Raw genomic sequence first — 24,761 nt, 5'->3', positions numbered from 1 at the left:
TTCATCAAGACATAACAATCCGAATCAGAATCAGAATCAGAATCAGAATTACTTTAATAATCCCCAGGGGGAAATTGCTTTTTGTTACACACAGCTCCAAAAGAATAAGAATAAACTTCAAACACGAAAGTAATAATAATGATAATAATAATAATAATAATGATACAAATAATACCACTACTACTAACAATAATATACAACAACATGTACATTCAGAGTGAGGAGCTGTATTATATAATAATAATAATAATACAAATAATACCACTACTACTAACAATAATATATGACAACATGTAGGCTCAGAGTGAGCTATATTATATAATAATAATAATAATAATATATAACAGCATGTAGACTCAGAGTGAGGAGCTGTATTATATAATAATAAAAAATAATAATGATACAAATAATACCACTACTACCAACAATAATATATAACAATACAATAATATATAACAAATATGAGGAGCAGGGAAATAAAGAGCGGAGGCAGATATGAGACAGGAGCGTGGACCCCACCTACACCCCAGACATCCACTCACTGTTGATGTGTGTGCCAAAATTACATAGAGACACAATCTGGATGTGTTTATTTAAAGATTAGTGCATTCCCAGACCCTAGATGGCTCAAGACCAAGAGCACTAACTGTGGAAAAAAATGCCACAGTTTCCATCTTTGCTGAATCTGTTTATGTGTGTTTATCTCATTTAAAGATACAGCATGCACTCGTCTGTAGAAAGGAAAGTCTCACTCACATAAATCCACCACACACACGTCTCAGGATCTTGATCACGAGAATCAGACGGCGTTTCTTTGAATGAATCACTTTGAATGAATTTTCTTCCATATAACACATTTTCAAAGTGGATATTTGTGGAGTAGTCCGGCCAAAGAGGTCAAGGAAGGGGGTAGGCAGGCAGACTGATTTTTATTTTACAGTGCTTCTCCATTGAGTGCAACTTAAACTACAAAACAATACTAAAATTACTTACAAAGAAACAATTTAAAAACTAAACTGTAGCTACTTAAAAAAAAAAAAAAAAAAAGGAAACCGTCTCACTGTGGCAGCAGAGCCCTCACCTCTCTGTGTCTAAGGAGGCAGCCACATCTCTACTCCTTATATAGGGCATTCAATTCACACCTGGCCCACTTCAGCTCTACCATTCTGCAGCACGGTGACCTAGTCTGCACCCTGAACGCAAACAACCTGCAAAATATCATCATTGTACACACTACAGACTTCTAGGCATTTCTAACCATTTCCCCACAAGCTAAACAAGTGAAATCAATTCTAGTTTATACGTTTTGATACCAAAAGAAACATTTATCAAGAGGAAAAAAAACCCTCCTCCACTTGGTCTGACCCAATGATGTCACTCTGACATCACCAACACCATAAACTGGGGAAGTGCTGGGCCGGCCTCCTCTCAAACATCTACTACGGCATGGTGAGCCAGAACAAACACAGAAAGGTGAGGAACAAACAACTGAACCACATTTTACCTGTAACTTAATAAAGGATAACTGAGCTTATTAATGACCGTTTTACTTTAATCCTGATGGATGTAAACTGTCACATAATAACACAAACAAACCCAGGATAGTATCTGCTTCAGTGTTGCTCTGTGGCCTGGTTAGATTAAAGCAAAACACACATAGGGAAAGCATGTGGCATGAAAGTGTCCAGGGACAAGTGATGAGGAGAAATGAGTGTTCTCACCCACTTTGTCACAAGATTTTGTATATCTTAACCATGTCAGCATCCATGTTTGTTAGCTTGCAGTGCACAACTGTTAGCATCCGCATAAAACCAGAGGAGGGAGTGTGTGTCATGTCATGCACGATACAGAGAAAATGGGGAGACACTCATAAAAAAAGTTTAAAGGGTACGTTTAAGAAAAACGCTGGACATGCTGCGTCCATTAAACCTTCGGAAAGGGACACACAAAGAGCAAACAGATGCTTTAAGACATCCGCAAATTAAATCATTTGTCACATAGTTTTTGTTTTTGTTGACCTGCACCCTCAAGGGTTCAATATGAAGCAATCAGATTGTGGTAATGCCGCTGATTTGTATTTATTTTGTGTATGCAACCCTGAAGACAACACCTGTTATCTGACCTTTAGACCCAATTTTACATTTCAGCTGAGCTAAAATCTTTAGAGGAAATGTCTGAAAGTCTGAAAAATACTTCCCTTACTTGCCAAGAGTTGGATAAAAATATTGAAAACTCCCTCAAAAGCGTACGCTAACTATGACACTATATTTCCAGCAGCTGGTTGTCTTAGCTTAGCTCCGCACAAAGACTGGACACAGAGGAAATCAGCTGGTTTGGATCTAACAAATCCACTCAAATCAGCATCTAAAATTCATTAATTAACGCATATGTTGTTGTACGACTGTAATCTGCACAAAAACCTTAGAAAAATGACAAACCTCCATTTTACACTGGGTTATGTGACTTTTTCATGGTCAGGACCAGTAACCTAGTCTACACATCTGTGTTCAATAAAGTCACCACAAACTAACAAGTTATTAGCAATACATTCACAGAGAGTGGAGGTTTAATGGGGGTCAATGGGGACAGTGCAGCTTTGCTAACGTGGCTCCTGGTTTGGGAGATTCACTATTTAAATTGTTCACCTGTTTCAATTTTCACACCGACTCTGTTTTGTCTCGTTGCAGCTCAGCCAATAACTGGAGCCTCAGAGAGAACATCACAGTTCCTGTTTAAACTTTGGCCTCAAAAAAAAAAAAAAGAAGCCATATTTAGATTCTAATGTATTTTAATTCACACTAAGGCCACCTCGCGTCAGCTCTTCTACTATCTTGGTGCCAAGAATGTACAGAGCAGGAGCTGCAGAGCATCACTTAACATTCCCAGTGAAGAGCTGCGCTGTCAGGCAGCGTAGCCTAACAACCACACAGAGGAAACAAACAGAGCTGAGGGGTGACGCTGACGAATGCAGGGAGGTCGACATTGCTAGGATTTAGGATTAACCACATTTCCAAAATAGAGCCACCGGCAACGAGTTCCTCACTGATGTGAACCTTCTGTACTACAGGAAGTCTGTATGATGATTAATGAGATCAGTTTCTGGAGTGGAAAGCCGACAGGAAGTTCCTTCTTGACCTAAAAATAGATGTTTGTTAGTGTAGATTTCATGCCGATGCAGAATTACCTATTTTTTAATTTTATTGTTGGTACAGGCAGGAAAACTAGAGTGGCACCAAAACCATTAGCAGTTATCCCTCAGGGGTGATATCCTCGTCATGAATGTGGTACAGCTGTTGAGATTTCCTGTTCTTGACCAAAGACGTGTGAGCAGATCATGTCATCGTGCTGTTAACAGGACAAAATAACAAGAACTTAATCAATCTTTTTATGATAAAAACTGATGGAATAACAATGTGGAGGAGATAAACCCGATGTCCTTTAGCTCTATACAGAATATTTTAGCGTCTTTCGGTTCATTGTTTTGGTTTTACAGCCCAAAACTTTACTGTTTTGGTTCACTTTCACAGTTTTCATCAGTGTCTTACAAAATAATCAGCACAATTTGATAACTATAACTTTAAAACTTTAATACTTATAGTATATTTCACATTATCATATTATTATACTGAGCATTAACATACACTGTGAGCAGCATTTTAGAGGTGCTGCAGGTTGTGTTGGATTTAGGGACATTTCAGTCCATAACAATGCATTATATTTCACAAGATGATCACATGTTTTGCATGAAAAATCAGATTCTGTGAAGGTACCAGGAGCTGAAGCTGTCCGATAAATATAGTGCTGTAAAAAGGACTCTGAGATGCAGTGGAGCAGAAGTAGTGCCACAAAAAGAGAAGCAGCGCAGTATTGGAGTAAATGTACTGACTGCATGAGGTCATCGCGTGGGCGGAGTTATGCAAATGAGGCAGACAAAGCAGAGGGAGGCTGAGCGCGTCTTTCTCCCATCATCATCATCATCACCACCACCACCACCATCACCATCACCGGCCACCATCCCTCTGAGGTGTGTCTGCGCCGCTGGAGCTGCAGACAGACGGCGGACAGACGACTGAGGACTTCTCCTTCTCTTTGTTGGCTCTGAACATGGCGTCTAAATGTCCCAAATGCGACAAGACGGTGTATTTCGGTAAGAGCTGTTGGTCTGAGTGTGTCTAGACTGTGGTGGGGGGCTGATGACGGGCTCTGGCTGCTGGGTGGGAGCGGTGCCTTGTAATGCATCAGGTCTGGTTTGTGTTTCAGCCACACCTGGTTTATTTACAGGCCATGCACGCGTAGAGGAGCTGAGAGGACGTGCAGCCATTGACAAAAACACATGAGTGACATTTTGTGAAATAATTTTATAATTCATTTTCATTATTGGATTATTTCACAAATGTAATACATTCACATCCAGAAACTTTTTAAGACGCCACCTGGAATAATGCTTGAAATATATCCCTGTCTTTTTAAAGGAATATGTGCACAATCTTATTATTATTATTTAATACGCTTGACAACATTAATATTTTGCCTTTTACTGTAAAACACTTACCTGCAGTGAAATGTGCTACAGTCAAAATACTATAAAATACACAGCATGTTATCAAGTATTTCAGACTTCTCGTTGCCAAATCTTGAAGTGATGTTTTTCTGTTTTGTCATTTAGGTTAAAAACTTGTCTTGTTGTATAGTTTTTGTATGTTTAACATAAAGCAGTCCTGCTTGTTGATTTACAACATCGTCCACAATGGGGAAAAACCAAGATAAAACACAAGAAGTGGCCAGAAAGACGTTAATTTGAGGATTTTGTCACTATAACCTCCAAGACAGAAGGCCCAGGAAGACGAGCTAAAAGCTAGCTGCTGATACGACTATAAAAAAAAAGTGTGACTGTCATAGAAATATCTTCATCAGAGTGAATCAGATTGCGCTCACAGGCTGGATATTACATTTAGAAATGTGTGTTTTGTCCTGGAAGTTAAAAGCCTGTTAAGTCCTGCAGTCTAGATTAGGGCTGCTGCTAATGGTTCGGTCTATAAAATGTCAAAAAAAAAAAACAAAATGGAGAAAACTTCCAATCGCAATCTCCTAAAGCTCAAGTTTAGATATTCAGACAGCTCATTTTGTCCATCATAACTTCAGCCAAAGACATTTTATTTACTATCATAGAAGAAGAGAGAGGCCAGAATGTGTGAATTTTTCATTAAAAGAATGTTTAATCGGTTATCAGATGTTGATGCTGTGAGCATCACGGCCAGATGTACCACAGCTAACTGGGTTCCCATCATAACCAGGCCCCCATCACAGTCTGCTGCGGCCTGCTCCGTCTGCTCAGCCTCGGTAGGAAGTTAATGGCTCCCTCTGGAAACACCAGTAATTACACTTTGGATGATAATATTGAACATGAACTTGAATTGAGCAAAACTGCTGAGTGGCTCAGACAGACAGGCAGACAGACAGACAGACAGACAGACAGCAGGAGGCTGAATATTACAGCCAGTATCCTGATCTAATTATCTGAAGTCTGGTCTGCAGCTTGCCTCGGTTTTTTGGGGGATTTTTTTACCAGCGAAATGTGAAAAGGATGTGAGTTTGTCTGAAAACTGCCTCAGATGGTGACTCCCAGACTCAAACTGGTAACTGACTGGTGCAGGGAACCATTAACCTCTGACCGTTCACGGCTGTCCTCCATCTTTATATTTACCCGCATGTGGACGCACACTTGTGTCTGACATTAAACGTTGCTGAATAGTCATGAGAGAAAAAAAAAAAAGGGGTGATATGATCTCGCTGAGGAGTGAGTTCAGGGACTATATATATATCTCTTTTCATTTTGGAGCCGCACCACATGGCATCGTAAATAATTTATCGATCGCACACTCATCATATGGATTGATTTTCTTCTTGTTCTTTTCTCTTCGTGTGTCTGGAGATCAGCAGCCCCGCCCTGCACGCGCAACCCAAACATGCTGTTGTCTCTTTCCTACTTGGAACTCTGCAGTAAATTAGCAAGAATTCTGTTTCCTCCAGCAGTGTGAGTTGTTTTTTAGTCGCACAGGGAATTTATTGTAGTGGAAACGCATTGTGATCATTTTAAGATCTGATTTTTTTAAATATTTTTGGGAGCTTCGAAGTTGCCAGCATCCATTTTTTGCGCAATTTGTATTGTTAATTATTATTTTATCAATTAATATTGGCAACAAGTACAAAGTTTCATCATTAAATGCACAAATTAAGACATTTTAATCTTAATGGAGACGTTGTTCTAGAAGTTAGAGACTCATTGCTTTAAAAGATAACACCAGGTTATTGTTATTCTCTGACAGTTCATAGTTTATGGCACGATGAGGACACTAACACGCTTGTTCCACATACACTCGCCCCCCTCCACCGTCAATGCAAAGTGCTCGCTGTGCGCCAAGGTGGCTCGCTGTCACATATCACAGTGACAGGCCGGCCGCTGAGTCTAAACAGGAAGTGTCACGCTGTGTCAGGGCCTCAGTGTGTCCGCTGGGATATTCTGGGAGGAGGACAAACAGATAAATGAACCTCTCGCTCATTCTGTCCATCCTGTGACTGAAACCGTTGGGTTGTGTGAACAAAGGCTTTTTATGGGGACTGTACAAAAATCAGCCTTCCTTTACGACGAGTAGCTTCCTAAATAGTTACATGGTGTTTGTGAGAAATACTGTCTTCCATATGAAAGTCCTGCACCCTAAAGTATTACATCCATCTTTAGTAGAAGTACTCATCATGCTGATTGGCCCACTTCATATTGCTATATTATGATTATTGATGCATTCATGTGTTCATCATGTTTATGTTGAGCTCAAGCCTCATCTTAAGCCACAGTGATACTTTGATTGGTTGATCATATTTTGTATCATGAAATTGAGTCTTCAAAGTAAATAACTACATGTATCTCAAAACTGTATTTGCTGTAGTTGAGTAAATGTACTTAGTTACTGCTCTTTGCTGTATGCGGAGGACAACAGTCCTGTTTTTGTATCAGAGCTTTATATTGAAGTGCACGATCAAAGTCGTATTAATGAAACCCTGTTTGCTGTATTTTCACTTATTTGGAAGCCTTGGTTCAGCTTAGAAACTGGTTTAGGATGAGGTAGAGTAGCCTGAGTTAAAGTTAGGCGTAGTCTTAGTGGTGGAACATGCAGGAGCTTCATTAATACGGCTCCGAGAACGAAATGGGAATCACTCGCCGTCGCTCTGCTCTCCTCCCAGATGCCGGGGACAGAACGTGCTTCAGGTTGAACTGACAGTTCCTGTCAAGAGTCTAATATGGCTTTAATGGATAACGGCCATCTTTATCAGGCTGTAATCCAGAATAGTTTTATTTCTGTCTTGGTACTGTGCACACTGACTCTAGTCTAAGCTGCCTGCTGCCTGTTGTTGAATCCATATGTGAAGCTTTATTTGTGTGTCTCTGCCGCTTAAATAACATGATGTAAATTAATCACATTTGCAAGTGGAGCTGTTCAAATCAGAGGCAAAAGGTTTGCTGTCTGAGCAGCTGTCTGCGTCTCTGTGCCTGCATTCATGCACTAATTCAGCACAGTAGTATTTATTCCCGAGAAGAGAAGCCGATTATTCGGACTTCACTTTCCTAAAATGCAGCTTTTACGAGATGCCGTTCCCCCTTTTAACATTCAACCTTGAGCTTATCACAATAAGAGCACGCACATTTTTTAACCAGTATTTTTATCTGTCTACCTCATCGTCTGCTTATTCAGTATCTGGTCCGCTCATCTTAGCTGGGTCATTATACTGGTTTTGAAGGTGCTTGAATGTACCATGAACACTATAAACATAAGCAGGTCACGCCACAGCTCTACAGTGCATGTTAATATAACTTCCTCATCATCATCATCATCATCATTATCATCTTCTTCTTCTTCTTCTTGTTCTTCTTCTGCAGCGGAGAAGGTGTCCTCTTTAGGGAAAGACTGGCACAAGTTCTGTCTGAAGTGCGAGCGCTGCAACAAGACGCTGAATCCAGGAGGCCACGCTGAGGTGAGAGGAGGTGACCTGAAGGAGGCGTCAGACTGGAGAGATCATAGAGTATAATTTAGATTTTAAAATAATGCTTCAATCAAGACTGATTTGGAAAGAATAACAATGGAATATGTTTGGAATTGATTCATTATTCCCTCATATGTGTCATCTTTATGGTGTAGTGGCCCAGTATTGACACATTTTTAAAGGATTACTCCGGTATTTTTAAACCTCGGCCCTGTGCTAAATAACAGGAAGGTACAGAAACCTTTGGAATTGGTCCAGTAGATCACCAAAAGCTACAATGTGGCTGTGAGGTAATCCTTCATGGCAATTGCACCAGATTAACAGGCTCAGATTGAGTGACAACATTACAGAAAGGATCCCTACAGAGACTGACCAGTAGCATCCTTTTTGTTTAACCAGAAAGGGTTGATATCGCTCAGTTCAAAGCCGTCAGACTACAGTGAGAAACACCATGATTTCACATGGAAGTTGCTTTTGTTGTTGTGCAACTGTGGTGTTTTAAAGGGTTAGTCCAGGTCCACCTTAATATTTGTGTAGCTCACAATAATACTAACTAACTGATCGAGCCAGCAGCAAACCAGCCTCTTCTATGGTCTGTGAGATAAAATTCCTCCTTTTCGATTGTGGTTAGACAAAAAAGAGGTGAGAGCAACAGCCCTGCAAATTGTCTCGCAGTCACAGGCTGTTCCAAACACTCTCTGTGTGTGAAAGTTCACCAAAAACTTTATTGGCCTTTGACAAGAGAGAACATAATCTCAGCAGGAAGTTGTGGGGTTGCATCGTGGTCAGACTTGTGCAGTCATTCTACCGACTATCTAACCGCTCGGGGAGCCTGCAGAACAGACGCAAAGAAACCACAAGTACTTCCTGTTGGGGTTGTGTTCTCTCTTATCAAAGGCCAAAAAGTTGAGTTATCTGCTTGAGTCTGAGGATCTGTTGCAATATTTGATTAATTTTGTGTCCACTTATCTTTCGTCCAGGTAAAAGCTCCGTCATTTAAAGCCAAGCGGCATCAAATAGTTACACATTGGAGAGTATCTGTTCTTTTTCATACCTAATGTGATGCATGACTGAACCTGAAGCTCCTGAAGTGATTGATCGTAAAACAGAAAGTTAGAATAGTTAAAATAGACCCAGAGATTCCCAACTTAACGTCTTGTTAGGCAACAGTGTCACTAATTAACCTCCCATAGCAATAATAAGCAGTAGGAACAGGTTATGCTTGGAAAAAAACTAGTGCTTATGTTATCAGAGCAGCTGCAGTCCTCCATCACATGATGCATTCAGGCACAGTATTGAGTGTAGGTCACCTGCACATTAGCAGTGCTCAGATCACTAACTAAAGAAAACTGATGTGGGGTTATGTATGTGGAGTGCAAGTCAGAGGAGGTGACACTTCTGATTCAACCCTGATTCAGTTCACTCCATTCAGTTCAGTTCCTACGTGGGTTACACCACCATTCAAATGCACTGCAGCAAGAACAGTAAGTGAACGCATCACAGATTCTGATTCTGACTGTCCTCACTTCATTAGTGAGTCAGTCCATTTGTGGTCCAAGCTTTTACTTTTACTTCAGTGCAAAACCAGCTCATAGAAGCACTCGGCATGAGGTCAATAACTGAGCAGCCCATTATTCACCACAGAGACAGCGGACTGTTTCTGTGGCTTCTGGGGTTTTTCACAAGTTGTTAATGGGGAAGTTGGGTACTGAGTCACAGCCGAGCCGATAACGGTGCTCAGTCACCAGTGAGGAGATTCGTTCGCATGCACTGAACATCTCTAGCAAGATCTTTGTGATCTTTTTTTAATTTTAAATTTCCCTTTTTTTTTTTTATTTCATTGTTTTTACTTGTTTTATTGTTGATTAACAGTTCAGGAATAATTTTTATGATTTAATTAATCTTACTTTAGTAATTCTTGTCTTTGATTAATATATTTTTGTATTTTATTGTCATTGTTCTTAATTGTTGGTACATTTGGCTTCTGATGTCTTTTGCTTCTTATGTTTCTAAAACCTGCATTACTGATTTTATTATTATTTTGTAATTATTATTATTTTTTTTAAAAGGAAGCTGAACGTTCAGTCGGAGACACAAAAGTCAGACGACTGAGAAATGTCTTTAAGTGCCTCCTGTGTGGATGATCTCCACCATGAATAAATCCATTACGGCACATTTACATAAAGGACACCAATGTGTGAATGACAAAGAAGTGAGTTTAGATGAAGCCAGCGTTGCTGCTGATTTTATGTCTGAAAAGGTCACACGGGGAACGTCAAGCTGTGGGCGTTTTGCAGGAAAAGACACAGCAGCCTCCACTAACACACTTAGCAAAAAGAGTGAGAGAGAGCTTTGTGTTATTTCCCAGAGGACTGGCTTTCACAGGGAATGAGACAGTAGAACGAGGCAGAATAACAGAGAATGGACTGATGCTCATATTAACAGAGAGCAGACAGGTCATTCAAACTTCTGTGAATAAGTTCTGCTTCATTTGTTTTTTGGCACCACGTGAATCCAGACAGACTAAACTGTTCTTCTCTGGGTCAGAACAGTGAGAAATTGCAGCTTTAATCATCTGTTTAGTGATGGACGCCTCTGCTTACTGTATTTTGCAGCATGATGGGACGCCTTACTGTCACAAGCCCTGCTACGCCGCCCTCTTTGGACCCAAAGGTGCCGTCTCTTCGTATTTACACTTAAAAACAACAATTTGCTACAACTCCATATTGGTCATTTTCAGGTGTCTAAATATAACATTTGCGTGTGTGTGTGTTTTTTTTGGAGGCGTGAACATCGGCGGAGCTGGTTCCTACGTCTACGACGCTCCTGTCAACGAAGCCCCTGCTGCCGTTTCCATGGAAACAGATGCCAAACCAGAGGAGGTTAAAAAAGCCCCCGCACGGGGACCAGTGAAGGGTGAGAGATAATGTGGTGCAAGAACAGAAAAACTGTCATATGCTGGGAAGAGAAATTCAGCGTCTGCTGGGAGAGTGTCCTCTCCTGAGGGACGGGGGGGTCGTCTTTGGTTTAGTTTAGCTCACGTTAGATAATTAATATAGAAAAGACACTGGAGAGAAAAACAGAGGATGAAAGTATATTAAACTGAGAAAACAAGACTTGAATAGATTGCACGTTGCACACAAGTTAAATCCCCTAAAAAGTGGGAAATCTGTCAGAATGAAAATGTTCACTTATTGCAGCATTAAACACATTAAACACATTATTTCAATGCAATCTGACTTTTCAGCTGCGAGCTTCTCTTCTTTCTCTGGAGGACCCAACATCTGCCCCCGCTGCAACAAGACCGTATATTTCGGTAGGCAGATCGGTGTCTTTATCTCTCACAATTCGCACAAGTGTTGGTATGTGCTCAAGTGACTAAGGTGGCTGGTTGCCATGACGACTGTCTCCATGGTTTTGTGTGTGTGTGTGTGTGTGTGTGTGTGTGTGCAGCTGAGAAGGTGTCGTCTCTTGGGAAGAACTGGCACCGGCCCTGTCTGCGCTGCGAGCGGTGCAGTAAGACTCTGGCTCCAGGAAGCCACGCCGAGGTGACACACACATGTTACAACACAACCAGCGTCTCTGCTGTGTTTAGTCCTCAAACGGAGGAATTCAGAGGAAATCTGCTGTTCTCTCTCTGTTGCAGCATGACGGACAGCCGTACTGCCACAAACCGTGCTACGCTGTGCTGTTTGGGCCCAAAGGTACGAAGTCTGAAACCCCCTCAGTGCGTCACAGTCGGCAGAAGGTCGTTTAAATCTACAAATATTTATTTATTTATCGTAGCAGTGACTCAAGCCTTGGTGGGTGAAGGGTGAAGGGTGAACTGTCTTTGTGGCCTTCAAGTGTCAGACTGAAGGTCAGTAAGAAGTGCAGGAGGAGAGCAGGAAAATATTGTCATGGCCTCAGTGCTGTCGCTGACACCACAACAGGAGAGGAAACACAGGAAAGGAAGATGAAACATGCATTACAACATGTTGCTATAGCGTGCATGTTTGTGTAATTATCGTTTTAATTATGTTTTCTCCTTGTGTGAGGGAGCTACGTAACATCCAGTTATAAATTCCATCACCTGATTTTACCGTCTCTCAGCTCTTGTCCTCTACAGTGATATCCGGTTTGTCTGAATCCTTGTGAATGCATCATGAAACATAATCCTGTAGAACTTATTTCAGACGAGGACACAAAGATTCCTCCGGACAGGAAGTCAGATACAGGAATGGCGTGAAGCAATTTTCAAAGTAAAACTTGTATCGCTGCATCATTATTACTTCACAACTGGTGGCAAAAAAGAAACTATTTTTAAAAACCTGAAGCACAAAAATCTGTTAAATATGTGAGTGAATAAGTGCAGTTCTGGGTAAGTCAACAAAACGCTGCACTTCAGAAATGTTCCTGTTGGGTAACGAACCCGTTTGGAGGACGAAACAAAACCTCTGAATCTTAGTGTCGTGAAGATTTTTTTATTTTTTGGGTGAACTGACCCTTTAAAGGTAAAGGCTGTGATCTGCCCTCTCTCAGGCGTGAACACCGGCGGCGTCGGCAGCTACATCTACGACAATCCCGAAGCGGAGGCGCAGCCCTGAGCCTTGAGGCCTCCGTCACCTCCGGGACCCTCGCCGTCCCTCTGATCGGCCCGATGCTCTCCGCTCTCACAGGGATGGATATTTACATGTTTCTGTTGTATTTGTATATTGTTTATATATCTATTTTTTGTACTGAAACAAACCTTTAACATGTCCTCCCACGTGAGTTTCAGATTTGCCTTTAAGTTTCTTGGTTCTCTTTGCCAAATAATAATTAGCCTACATGCAGTGTGTGTTTTTTCACTCGTTATTGATCTTTTTGGACTTTTGTGCACTTACAAAGACGTAGTAGACCAGTTTATTGTCAGTGTTTCTTGAACAGGCTGGTCAGATGAATGAGGGATGAGGTGTAGACGTACTGTATCTCAGCTACTCTTCACACACACACACACACACCTGCATTTTACTGAATGTTATGAAGTTTGGGGTCTTTTGAAAACAAAGTGGTCAACTGTGCATCACATTTTCTACAGTAAAAGAGTGTGATACCAAACCTGTGCTCAGTGTTCAGTGCATGTGTGTTTGTCCGTCTGTTATAACAGCAACAATACCTGTAGTTTATCACAAGGACAAAGGTTTTGGGCTGATGGTTATTTTCATCTCATTACTTTAAGTCTGTGATTTTTTTTTAAATTCCCAAAGCCCAAACTATTACATTTACAGTCATTTACATAGAGGAAGGAACAAATTCAAGATTCAAAAGGTTTATTGCCACTCCAGTTGTACCTGTACAATGTACAGAAAGATCTACATAAGGAAAAATATATACATATATTCATAAAATAAAGATATAGTCAGATCTATATGTATAGAACAAATAAATATAAAAAGCAGAATATGAAGTAATGAGGTTTGACAGCAGAGAAAGTTATATACACAATCAATGTGTTTCATTTATAATTTATTTACATTTATTATATATTTCTATATTTGTATTTATCCACAGAACATGGAGGCAACTGTCAGTATTAATATAAGAGAGACTTTATTTAGCACACACCAGGGAAATTCATGCATTCAGCAACAGAGGAGAAAAGGTGCAGAAACAATGTGTTGGTAACAGAAGTAGTGCAAAAACCAGGAATATAACAAATATAGAAATAAATACTAATATAAAAACGTGTGTATTACATATAATATATTTAAAAATACACAATAGTTCTGTGCTCAGGAATCCTGTTTCAGTTTCAGCCTCTAATGCTTCTTGGACCTCAAACTAAACTTCCGGTTTCATCACGTGACCTTTGTGCTCCGCCCCCGAAAAGTGAAAGTAAATACTACGTAATGACGTCACGAACGGGGCGCAGTCAGTTACTGGAAACGGGTTCCCGGAAGTGGAGTTTTTTCAAGTTAAACACAATAATACCGGAAGTGAGGAGAATTTTTACAAAATAATACTTAGGTACAAATCCAAGTTGTTTGCACTTTACATGAATATTTCCATCGGAAATTTATACTTTTTACTCCACTGCATTTATGTATTGATATTTATTTTGTAACAGACTGGAGGATGACGTGTTCCTTTATGTGTTGAAAGAAAGATTTTCCTCTTTCTTAAGCTAAATAATCTATTTCAAACTGTCTTGGATCGGCTGGAAGATGCATCATCACAAGCTGAAAATGGACACCGACGCTACAAATATATGATGATCTTATATCCTATGATTGGAAACCGTGTATAAAGTGGTTCAAATTAGCCCGACCTTGAACATCTACGGCAGTAAACACTGCAGGTATTTTATGTGCTGATTCCAGTATTCTAACCTAATAGTTTATTTATTATGTGTGGAGAGGCCTTTGGAACAGACATTAAACCTTTGTGTTGGGAAATATGTTTCATAAAAAATGTTATTGAACAGTTTACAATTAAAATTCAAAGTAATCAACAGTGTTTCTACAATCCTGGCCACAGTCCTGCCTGTGAACACTTTGATACTGTGAGTGCATTTTGCTGGTAATACTTTTGTACTGTGTAGATTTTCACTTCTAACAAAGTATTACCACCTTTAATTAAGTAAAAGTAAAAGTACTTCTTCCATAACTGAGAACAGATAAATACTGAAACAGTGGTGTTTACTGTGCCCTGCAATAGTGAAGCTGAACATTATATTGAATTTTTAACAGCACTACAAACATGCAGCGGATCTTTGAAAATGTATTTTAAAAGGCTTATCGCTGAGCTACTTCGCTGGAGACAAGTTAAACACTGGGTGAGGGTGATGTAGATGTGATTGCTCTTGTACAGTATTGTTTCTATTCATTCTATCATTGTTTTTATTTTACATTTTCAAAATAATTTATTTTTCTCCAGATTCTCTACTTATCTGTCCCTTTTGTGCTGCTTTAACACCAGTGTTATCTTATTAATGGTAATATTACCCAAGACACCCTTCATCCTTTATTGCTGTAGAACAGATCACTAAAAATATGCATTTAAATTCCTACTAATCCTGCATACAACCCGTGATTTAAGAATGTGCTATTGTTCCGCTGTCTTATTTTGAAATCCATCACCGGAAGTCAACTCATATGTTTCATTGTCGCTAGCTTAGCTTTTTATGCTAACAGTACTTCTGCTTCCACAAGCTCGCTATCACACGACGCCATCTCGGGCTGAGGGGCGGTTATCTATGTTTTTAGCAGCAGAAATTAATACAACTCAACAACTTTATTTCCAGGAAGTTCTCGGATGACAATAAATCCGTGGAATAATTGTTTTTTCTGCGTGAAAGTAGCGAATTATCCACCCGCGAAGAAGAAGATTAGTTAGCTAGCTGTTAGCTTGTGACGTCCTTTGCTAAACCATCTTAGCTGCGGAGGAATTTCACTGCCTGTTTATGTTTTCGCCAGTTCAAAGACATGTTGGACGGATCACCGGCTCACAGCGATGAAGCCAACATCGGCAACGTCGAAAACAACAACCCGCTACCGCTTATTTCCAGCGGCGATGGGGGCAACAAAGCCAGGCTGAAGAAAGGAGGGAGGAAGCTGCGGTCGACGGCGCCGCTGCAGCATCACCAGAAACCCCCGAGAAACAGTCCCAACATCCGGCTGTCAGACCACAACAACAACAACACCGCCCTGACGGCTTCATCCGCCAACAAACCTGCAGCTCAGCCCGGTACCGAGCTCCCTGTCGGTGCTCAGACTGCACTGAGCCTCCATCACCTCAAACAGGGAGCCAAGAAAGAGGTAACTTCCTGGTTTGTTGTTGTTGTTGTTGTTGTTGTGTGTAGGGAGGTAAAAAAAAGGGCCCTTTAAACCTAATATGGCTCATATTATCAGTGAAATCGCCTCAGTTAACACCCAGAAATCTATTTTAAGAACAAATATATGTTTATGTCTCTCACTTTCTTATAATTGATCAGTGAACTGACAGAAAACATAATGAAAAATGCAGCATTTCACCTGTAAAGTGTGAATAGTTGTTGTTCTTTGTTGTCCTTCAGGTTTACACATTTGAAATTTGTAGATTTAGGACTGTTGGGGAGGACGAAACCAAACAGTGAAAGACACATTTTGTCTCTGTGAAATTGCCATGGATATTTCCCCCCCCCCATTTTCTAACTTAACATATCCAAGCGCCTGTTTGCAGCTCTTTTTACATCACTGCTAGCATGTTTCTGCGGCTTAACTCCTCTTAAAGAAGGTTAGGACGTCTATTAAACTAATAAAATGTCCCTGTCGTCTTCTGTAAAGTGTCTGGAGTGCCTGGGGCAGTTTGAAGTGACGCAGTCAGTAATTACTGCTGTGAAGGAATCGAAAGTAGAACATGTGGTGAACAAGCCCGTCTTCCTCTTTCTGCAGGCAGCGTCTGTAAGATAAGACAGGAGAAGGAGCGGATGTAAGCAGCAGGTTCACATCAGTCACATTTATCACATAGTTATGGGTTATTGTCTTTGTAAACCCTGTTAATTTAACAGTTAATGTGGGGCAGCTCCTCTGTAATACATGTTTGATAAAATGTGTGTGTGTCGACGGGTACAGTCCTACAGTACTGTCCTCTTTTCACTCACAAACTAAAAACAAACCAAAGCTCCTCCATATGTTTCTTGTTTCACCTGCTAAAAGTTTGTTATTTACAAGTTCTAGCATCTGAATGTCGTCAGTGATGAAGCAGTAATGTTTTCATCGCTCACACCGTCACACACACACACACACAGTGAAGGCCTCCCATTTAAAAATGGTGCTTTCGAAATGTCGCACAGGGCGATGTGTTCTGCGTCATATCGGGACGTAACCTGATCGGCTGATTTGTAGATGTGAGTCATAGCAGCAGAGACATGAGAGTGAGAATATGGTCTGAGATTTCTGCCTTTAGTGGACATGTTTCATAGTACGATCAACAGTCAGGCCACCACTTTGGATTGATGACTAAAGGTTGTGTTGTTATTGATTAAATATTAGTCTTAATGCTGATCTTTTCTTTAATATGTCATTCAGTACCAGAACTCTTACCAAAGGGCTGTGGACTTTGTTTAAGAAAATACAACTGCGATTTAAACCATAAAATAAATCTCTGGTGAGGTTGTCAGTGTAGGAATGTGAGAGAGCACAATTCAGTGTGTAAGCTGCCTGAAACACACACACACACACACACACACACACACACACACACACACACACACACACACACACACACACACACACACAGAAGGTGAACCGCGACTGCGACATCTGAAAGCAGCGTTTCCTGCCAGGTGTTTCCTGTCGTTCCCTTTTTCTCTGTCGGGGTGAGGGATGTCGGAAGTGTGAAGAAGTTTAAGATTACTTCCTCACACTGGTGCACACACACACACACACACACACACACACACACACACACACACACTGTTTATACACAATACAAAATCCTACTATAAAAACAGTTGATTTTTGAATTGAATGAATGTTATATGAAAACAGCAATTAAAAACACAACAGTACTGTTTTATTTCTACTCATCATTTCCATGGTGTTTTATTTATGTAACTTTTAATAATCTAAATCATTTTGTTGTAGAGAAACAGACATTTTATAATTGCATTTACTGCAGTAGTAGAATAATGAAATCCATTTTTAACATCTCGTTATAAGACATTAGATAGTTATAGATATTTTTACCAAGTGCTCATCAATATGTAATATCATATCTGGAATAGAAAAGAAAGAAATGAAAAATCATGATGATGATATTTTTGGTTTTTGTGATCTTTTGCAGGATTTTTCTACCTTAAATTTTTACCGTAAGGTCGACCAACTAGTATCTAGAGCTTTTGACCACATCACACAGTCTTCATCAGTGAAGATGTTTGCTCTGTCATTACGGAGAAACCAAATCATGCCGTACTTAGATATTATTTCTTTTTTGTCCTGCAGTATATTGATTATATTCTTCCGGATTAATAAGAGTTTGTTTCTGTGTTTTCGTAGCTGCTGAAATCCAAAGGCGGCAGATTGGAGCGAGGGGCCATGCAGTCAGGGGGCCAGCCCTCCCGCAACCTGTCCAGGCACGACCAGATCAGCCAGAACGTGATCGCACGGAGCCACAAGCCCAAGCAGGGCCAAACCGCCGGTGCAGCTCACCCCACAAAGAAGAAAGAAAGCCCCAATAAGCCTTCGCCCCTCCACCAGCCTCCACCCAGACAGCAGAAAAAGCCCCTCCACGCCTCCAACAACGTGAAGATCGTGACCACGCCGCCTGCCGAAGCTGCGCCTGAATACCTCAAAGACGGCGAGAAGGTCTACGCCGGGGCTAAGTTCAGCGAGCCGCCGTCGCCCAGCGTCTTGCCCAAACCGCCGAGCCACTGGGTCGGAGAAAACGAGCCCCAGCGGAGCGACCGAAGCCGAGAGCAAATGACTGTTCACCTGAAGTCGCTGCTGAAGGTTCAAGATAAATCATGACCGCAGACCGGAGCCGACCTGATGTCTGATTTACAACCAATGCCAACAACTGGAAAATTAGGATGGAGGTAAATTTGGCCTTTTAACACACTGCAATACGACGTCGGGAGTTTTTAGTGACTGTAGTACAATTTCCCAAACTTCAACATGCTGCCTGCCTTTGTGAACATTTTGGAGCCGTTGTGTTGTTGCTGGACCAACACTCAGACATTTCCTGCAGAGGGAAGAGAAAATAACACGTTTTCATGGTTGAATTTGTGAGAAAAAAAACGAACTGTTTATTTTGAAGGGGCGAACGTGAGGTGGAGGTCGACGTCGTTTCCAGCAGCAACACGATCGGCGCCTCGTGTTGAGATTATGTCAAGTGATGACGGCACTTTCTCTGTGAACTTGTTTTGGAAAAGGCAGCCTTGTGTGGACAGACTTTTTTTTTTAAAGAGCATTGTGTAAATGTACATAATATATTGTAAGCATATATTTGTGTATATTTTTCCTTGTTATTTTAACTGAGATTCTAGTTTTGTTACTGAGGTTTTTTTCCTAAAAAAAAAAAAAACAAAAACAAGAAAAGAAAAGAAAAAAGTCCCCTGCGGACTGAGGCACTTTGTTACAGCTCCTTCAGTGTGAAGCACAGTGGACGAAGGGAAGCCTTTTCTAACTGATTTGCACTGAAAACTCAAATCTCAAAGGGCAGGAAAGCTGCTTTTGATGATCCAAAGCTTGACCAGCCACTTTGATGAATCCACCAGCCAGTGTGGATCACAGGAGAGGACGTCTGGATCCCGGCCGGTCACCTTTCAAAGCGGCTCCGACAGCGGACAAATCAAAAAGCCAGATTTCTTCTTCTTCTTCTTTTTTTTTTTAAAGCGGCTGAAGTTCCCTGAACACGGGTCCAGCCGGTGGAAATCGGGGCCTGTGAGGCTGCTGGAGCCTCCAGAAGTGACGACAATGTGAAAAGTGTCACAACCAGCTGCTGCAGAGGAGCCAGTACCCAGCATCCAGACCGAGTGCTTTGGATTTTTTAAAACTTTATTGCACTGACTTGGAGAACGTTCACATTCAGCCTGCTTAGTTTAAACCTGCATCTTCTCATCCTTTTCTCTTCAGTTTCGTTCTTCGCGGCCAAAAACACAGCTTTTCCACAGATGCTTAAGGCGTAAGGTGAATCTTTAAACGTGGGCTCTGTGTTTCTACGTGTGTCTCTCTGTGATCACCAACCAGCTGTTAATCAGTCGATTTAATAACCTGCAGACTCTCTTTTCATGACGAGTCGGCGTCCGAGCATTAAAAAGCCAAAATATATTAGGATTAGTTTCTCTGTTCTACATCTCTGTAAAGAGAATATGTTTGGGTTTTAGGTCACGTGTCTTTAAAATGATATGAAACAGCTGATCAGTCAGTAATGAACATATTGAGTTGCAGCTTTCATGTTGGTGTGACTTGATCGGTGCGGTCAGGTCATCGTTGAATACTCCAGGTGATCACAGAGCAGGACGGGGCAGTGAAGGGGTAAAGGGCTAAATGTTTGTCCCTCCCAGGTTTTGTTGTTTACTGAGAGAAAAGAGGAGAAAGATGAAGAGATGAGTGTGTTTTCTTATCGATCAGGTGCTTCCGTGGTGACGGAGAACGCTGCTGTAGACGAACGTTGTTTGACGGCTTCACGTGGACGTCGTCTTTCTTTGGACGATTATGTTTAGTTTTCTTTTTCTTTTTCTTGTTGTCACACACAGCTTCATCTCACACACCTCTTCTTCACCTTTTCGCCACTCCAGGATACTTTAAAGCACGGTAATGTATTAATGTCTTGTGATCACAGTATGTACCACATGTTTTTCTTTTTTTTTTTATTATTCGAATGGTTCCTTTGGGTGCAGGCAGCTGCTGGATCTTGTTTCTTGACCTCTGTGACGTCCTGTGAGTGGAAAATTGTATAACTGTGGCAAAAAAAAAACAAGCTGCCCATTTCATTGCAGTGTTTTAAAATGATTTCATTCCAGTTTTGAAAATATACTTCACAACACACCTCCATGTAACAATTTGAGGAAAAAAAAAAGTTTATTTTATGAAGCCTTTCATATCTAAATAAAAAAAAATCTTCTATTAAAATATTGGTTACCCCTATTACAAGTTGCTTTTGTCTTCATTACAAGTCAACATCCAGACACGGTTATAAAGCTTCAGCTGAAAATAAAAGATTTCATTTAGAGGAAAAAGGGAATGTAGATTTATTTATGTAGATGCCCCCCGTTTGAATGTAAAACTGGGTTTTCACACTAAATTAGCATTTTGGTGAATGTAATTTGGCAGGTGTGTATGAGATGTTTTATACAGACTGATCTATGTTTGCATATTTACATGCAAGTATAAAAAAGTAGAAATTCACACACTTCATGTGTATAATTCTTTTTTAAAAAGAGACAGGCGAGACTTTAACTCAGGTTGATGGTCTTCAACGCGCCTCGTTACTCAAGTCAACATTTAAAATGAGTATTGTTCTTTCTAAGACATGAATTTAACACATAACTCTGAAAAAGAACAGAAGTGGCTTCTCTTTTTTTTTGCACGAGGAACATAAAAGGGAAATTACTGATCTAAACTTGTTGCAACAACAGAAACCACAATTCTTTCCTAAGTAAGGAAACCGCTGACACACCTTTACATCATCATCATCATTTTTTTCAATGTTTTTTGATGTTACAACTTTTAAATTAAGCATTAACAAACAGTTTCTGGCAGTAAAACACATCTGTAGACCATCATCATCATCATCATCATCATCAGGAGATCTTGGTGACGCTTTATTGTGTGTGTCCAGAAGTTTCCCAAAAAGGTCCCTGGAAAGAGCTACATGTCATTTGGTAGAAATTACAGGAAGGTTTAGACGATTTCAGTGGCTGCACTCTCAGTTAGACTCAGTTAAACTGCTGCTTAGCCTAAAGTCAGTTTGTCTGGGAAACTATGATTTACAGTAGTTTTGACAAATATGGAGACGGATTATCAATCTTCTGTTTCATTGGTGTAAATCAGTGTGTGATTAAAGGGTTAATTAATTGGCTAAACTGTACAAGTTGAACAGTTTTTGGTTGTTCAAATTCAGAGAGATTAAAAAAAGAAAGAAAAAGATGTCAGAGAGTTTTTCAACATAAATTCACAAACTGACAAAAGAGACTAAAAGGTGCAAAATGAGGAAGTGTCACAGGAAGTAGATTTCCTCATTTAGCATTCACTTCTTCAGAGGCTCGCTCTGTTGTCAGAGATGGAGCTGACGTCACGCTGCCTTGTGGAAGTAGAAACAGTCCGTACGGGTGCAACGACACCGCCTGGCTCTTCAGGGGTCGTTCGGGATACAGAGCAGGAACAGAGCTCGTTCAGTCCGGGCACGTCGGTGAAGGTGCCGCGGCTAAATCGGACAGACTGAGCGTAACTGTGAACTGCTCTCTGCTTATTAAACGTGCAGCAGCTGAGTCTCTTGTCGTCAGTGAGTATTCACATCTTAAACACAGCAATTATGATGCAGTGTCATTTATACTTCTACTTGTTCTCACATGATATCTATCTCCACCAGTGACAGAACAAAAGGACGAGGATGAAGTGACGTTAAACTGCTCTGTGTTGAGTTATGGAGTTTTCTCATTTTACAGTTTTTGTTTTTTAATTTGTCAGGTGAGGAGGCAACAACAACAACAACAACAGCACAAGAAGGTGAGGAACAAAATCCCTCCTTCATTATTCAACACGAAGCAAATCAGGACTTGGGAGGATAATTCACACGCAAACATTCACTAAGAAAGTCATCGACTTCCAATGGTTTATTTTACAGTGAGGAAGTGGAGCTGAGTCGAAGGAGGTAGGATGGATGGAGGGTCTGGGGGAGGGATGAAGGGATGAAGGGATGAAGGGAAATCTTGCTTGAAATCGTGTAGCAAAGATCTTTAGTGCTTCCTGAATTCAACAAAAGAGAGAAAAAACAGGTGCAAACTGAGTCAGAGGTGGAAGAAGTGGATATGATGAGTTTTAATACTGAGGTGAGTCATTGATCCCGAACGTAGTTATAAAGCTTCGTTTATTTTCATGAATGTCTGAAATTTCATGTGAAGCCGTTTACTAGTAGTTGAGATGTTTTAGTGTTGACCGACCGACACTGACGTCCCTGAACACACGTGTTGTGCCTCTGATTTCCTGCTGAAAACTTTCCTCTCTGACATGTTTTCTGTCCCACAGCTCGTGCAGGTTGTTCTGTTCTGGACTACATGATGTTGGTCATACGTGTGGCTGAAATCCTCCTGATTACTGTGATCACTGTTCTTCTCTTCAGAGCTCGAGGTGAGAAAACTCAGAGCAACATTTGTTCAGACTGATTAAGAGTTTAGAGGTGAAAAGTGACTCTGTGGTTTATTTTCCAGGGAAGCAGAGAGCAGCTGATGACAAAACTGTGAGTTAAAACACAAAGTGAAGTGAAGTGATGAGTAAAATCACAAATGTAGATGGATGATCAGGGACTGTAAGTCAGTGTAAATGATTATCAGCTGCTGCTGGTAACTGCTGATGTCTCTGTGATGCAGTAATTCAACATTTCTTTGTTCCATTTGAACTCAGGTGTGTTGCTGTTTCTCACAGGTGCATCATGGTGGAGACGGACATGACGGCACAGTGAACTATGAGAACATGGGAGAACCTTCAGCTTCTGTCAGACTCCACTGATCAACAGCTTCCACACCAGCATCACCTGAGCAGAGAAATGAGTCCACAGCTGTTCAACATTTCTTCACAGCATCATTTTACATGAAGAACATCAGTCCTGATTCCATTTGGAGGTCGTAGTTAACGTGTTAACGTTTGGTTTTAAAGTTAATGTGCTGAAGCAGTTCTTACCAGCAGACACAAAGCACTGATGTCATCTCATTTTAAGATGCTGTCCATGTAAGAACACACGTCATGGTGTTGTTTGGAAGTTTTTACATGAAATAACTTTTAGTAACTTTCTTTGGATTTCATCTGTGTGAATTTAGACCTGCAGATTTGTCTGATTGCCTTTTACTTTGTTAGCAGCTTACTATGATATTCACCATTCTTTCAGCAGAGAACCTCATTTTAGTAACTTTGATGTTTAATTGTTCGTTTGTGGTCTCATGTAGTTTTGCTAATTTTGCCTCATGGGCACTGCCGAGATGCCTTTGAGCAAGACACTGACGCCCTGACTGCTCCAGCTATGTGGCAGGAACATCACTTCACCATCTCTCCCCACAGTTGTGTGTCTAAAGGTCTTGCATGTGCATGTCTGTATTTTGGGCCTGTGTGTGTGTGTCTGTGTGTGTGTGTGTGTTTGTAAAAACTGTACATTGGACGGGAAAGATTGAACTTTTCCTTAAAGGGAAATAATAAAGTAATTCTGCTTCTTCTTCTTTTTTCTTCTTCTTAATAGCTAATACAACACAAACAGGGACTAATGGACACTGTAGTCCTGTATCTGCACTGGAAGTGATCCCTTAGTGGAGCCGAGCAGTAAACAGCTCCGTGCTTCAGTTTCAGAGGGCATTTGCATAAAATGAAGCTTCTCTAAACTGTTCACTGTTGTACCGCTAAACACCGAATCAAATAAAATCCAATCAACTTTATCTACATGGCACTTTACACCCAACACTGCTGATCCCAGGTGCTTTACAGCAGACACAGAGGAAAACAACAGAAGGAAACAAACGTAAGAGAAGAGAAGAGAGATGAGAGTGATGATAAATAGCTGTGATAATGATAGTGACAGTAAAGGCACGTGGTCACACAGAGCCCACAGTGACACAGACCTGGGTTAGGGTCCGTTAAAAGTGTGTTTTAGTCTTGAAGATGTCAGTAGTGGGGGACAACGGGATGGAGGAAGGAAGAGGAATCCAATAGAGAAGGCCCTGTCCCCCCAAAAACACTCAGCCCTGGATCTCACCAGTTTCTATTCACAATGAACAGCAGCCTGTTGCTGTCTGAGCTTTTGAGTCAGTCGGACGAAATCAGGACAGAGGCAGGTCGACTTAATGACAAAGTAATTTAATTCAAATGAAATAATCCTAAACAAACAAAGAAGCAGATGGGAGCAGCCTGTGAAGTCAGTAGTAGGTTATGGATGTGTGAAAACGTGCTGCATGAACGATGTGCTGTAAAAACACCACAAAGGGGAGTGAACGTGTGAAAAAGTGTGATGAGGAGATCTGCCCAAAGACTCACTGCTGCTGCTGACAACTCTGTTCACACTGGGCGCTAAAATGTGTC

The 24,761-nt window shown here is 40.9% G+C and overlaps 2 protein-coding genes and 1 long non-coding RNA gene across 3 annotated transcripts; all 3 read left to right on the top strand.

Moving 5' to 3' along the window:
• The first annotated feature begins 4,070 nt into the window (after positions 1-4,070).
• LOC139217837 (cysteine-rich protein 2-like) lies at positions 4,071-13,061 on the top strand. Its single transcript, XM_070849308.1, has 8 exons — positions 4,071-4,147; positions 7,934-8,028; positions 10,653-10,710; positions 10,822-10,953; positions 11,285-11,353; positions 11,491-11,585; positions 11,684-11,741; positions 12,559-13,061. The coding sequence occupies exons 1-8, from the start codon at positions 4,105-4,107 to the stop codon at positions 12,621-12,623; spliced, it is 615 nt and encodes a 204-aa protein (XP_070705409.1). The 5' UTR covers positions 4,071-4,104; the 3' UTR covers positions 12,624-13,061.
• A 2,170-nt stretch (positions 13,062-15,231) lies between these two features.
• LOC139218382 (proline-rich nuclear receptor coactivator 1-like) lies at positions 15,232-20,627 on the top strand. The gene is made up of 2 exons (XM_070849943.1): positions 15,232-15,815; positions 18,036-20,627. Exons 1-2 carry the CDS (start codon positions 15,483-15,485, stop codon positions 18,504-18,506), a joined length of 804 nt encoding a protein of 267 aa, XP_070706044.1. The 5' UTR covers positions 15,232-15,482; the 3' UTR covers positions 18,507-20,627.
• A 2,099-nt stretch (positions 20,628-22,726) lies between these two features.
• Positions 22,727-23,845, top strand: LOC139218247 (uncharacterized). The gene is made up of 3 exons (XR_011585650.1): positions 22,727-22,829; positions 22,910-22,938; positions 23,124-23,845. It is a non-coding gene; the product is annotated as an uncharacterized lncRNA (long non-coding RNA).
• Positions 23,846-24,761: the final 916 nt, after the last annotated feature.

This window comes from Pempheris klunzingeri, chromosome 18 (genome assembly GCF_042242105.1).
Source record: "Pempheris klunzingeri isolate RE-2024b chromosome 18, fPemKlu1.hap1, whole genome shotgun sequence".
NCBI classification, from domain to species: Eukaryota; Metazoa; Chordata; class Actinopteri; order Acropomatiformes; family Pempheridae; genus Pempheris; species Pempheris klunzingeri.
This window is presented reverse-complemented; position numbering and strand designations above follow the sequence as displayed.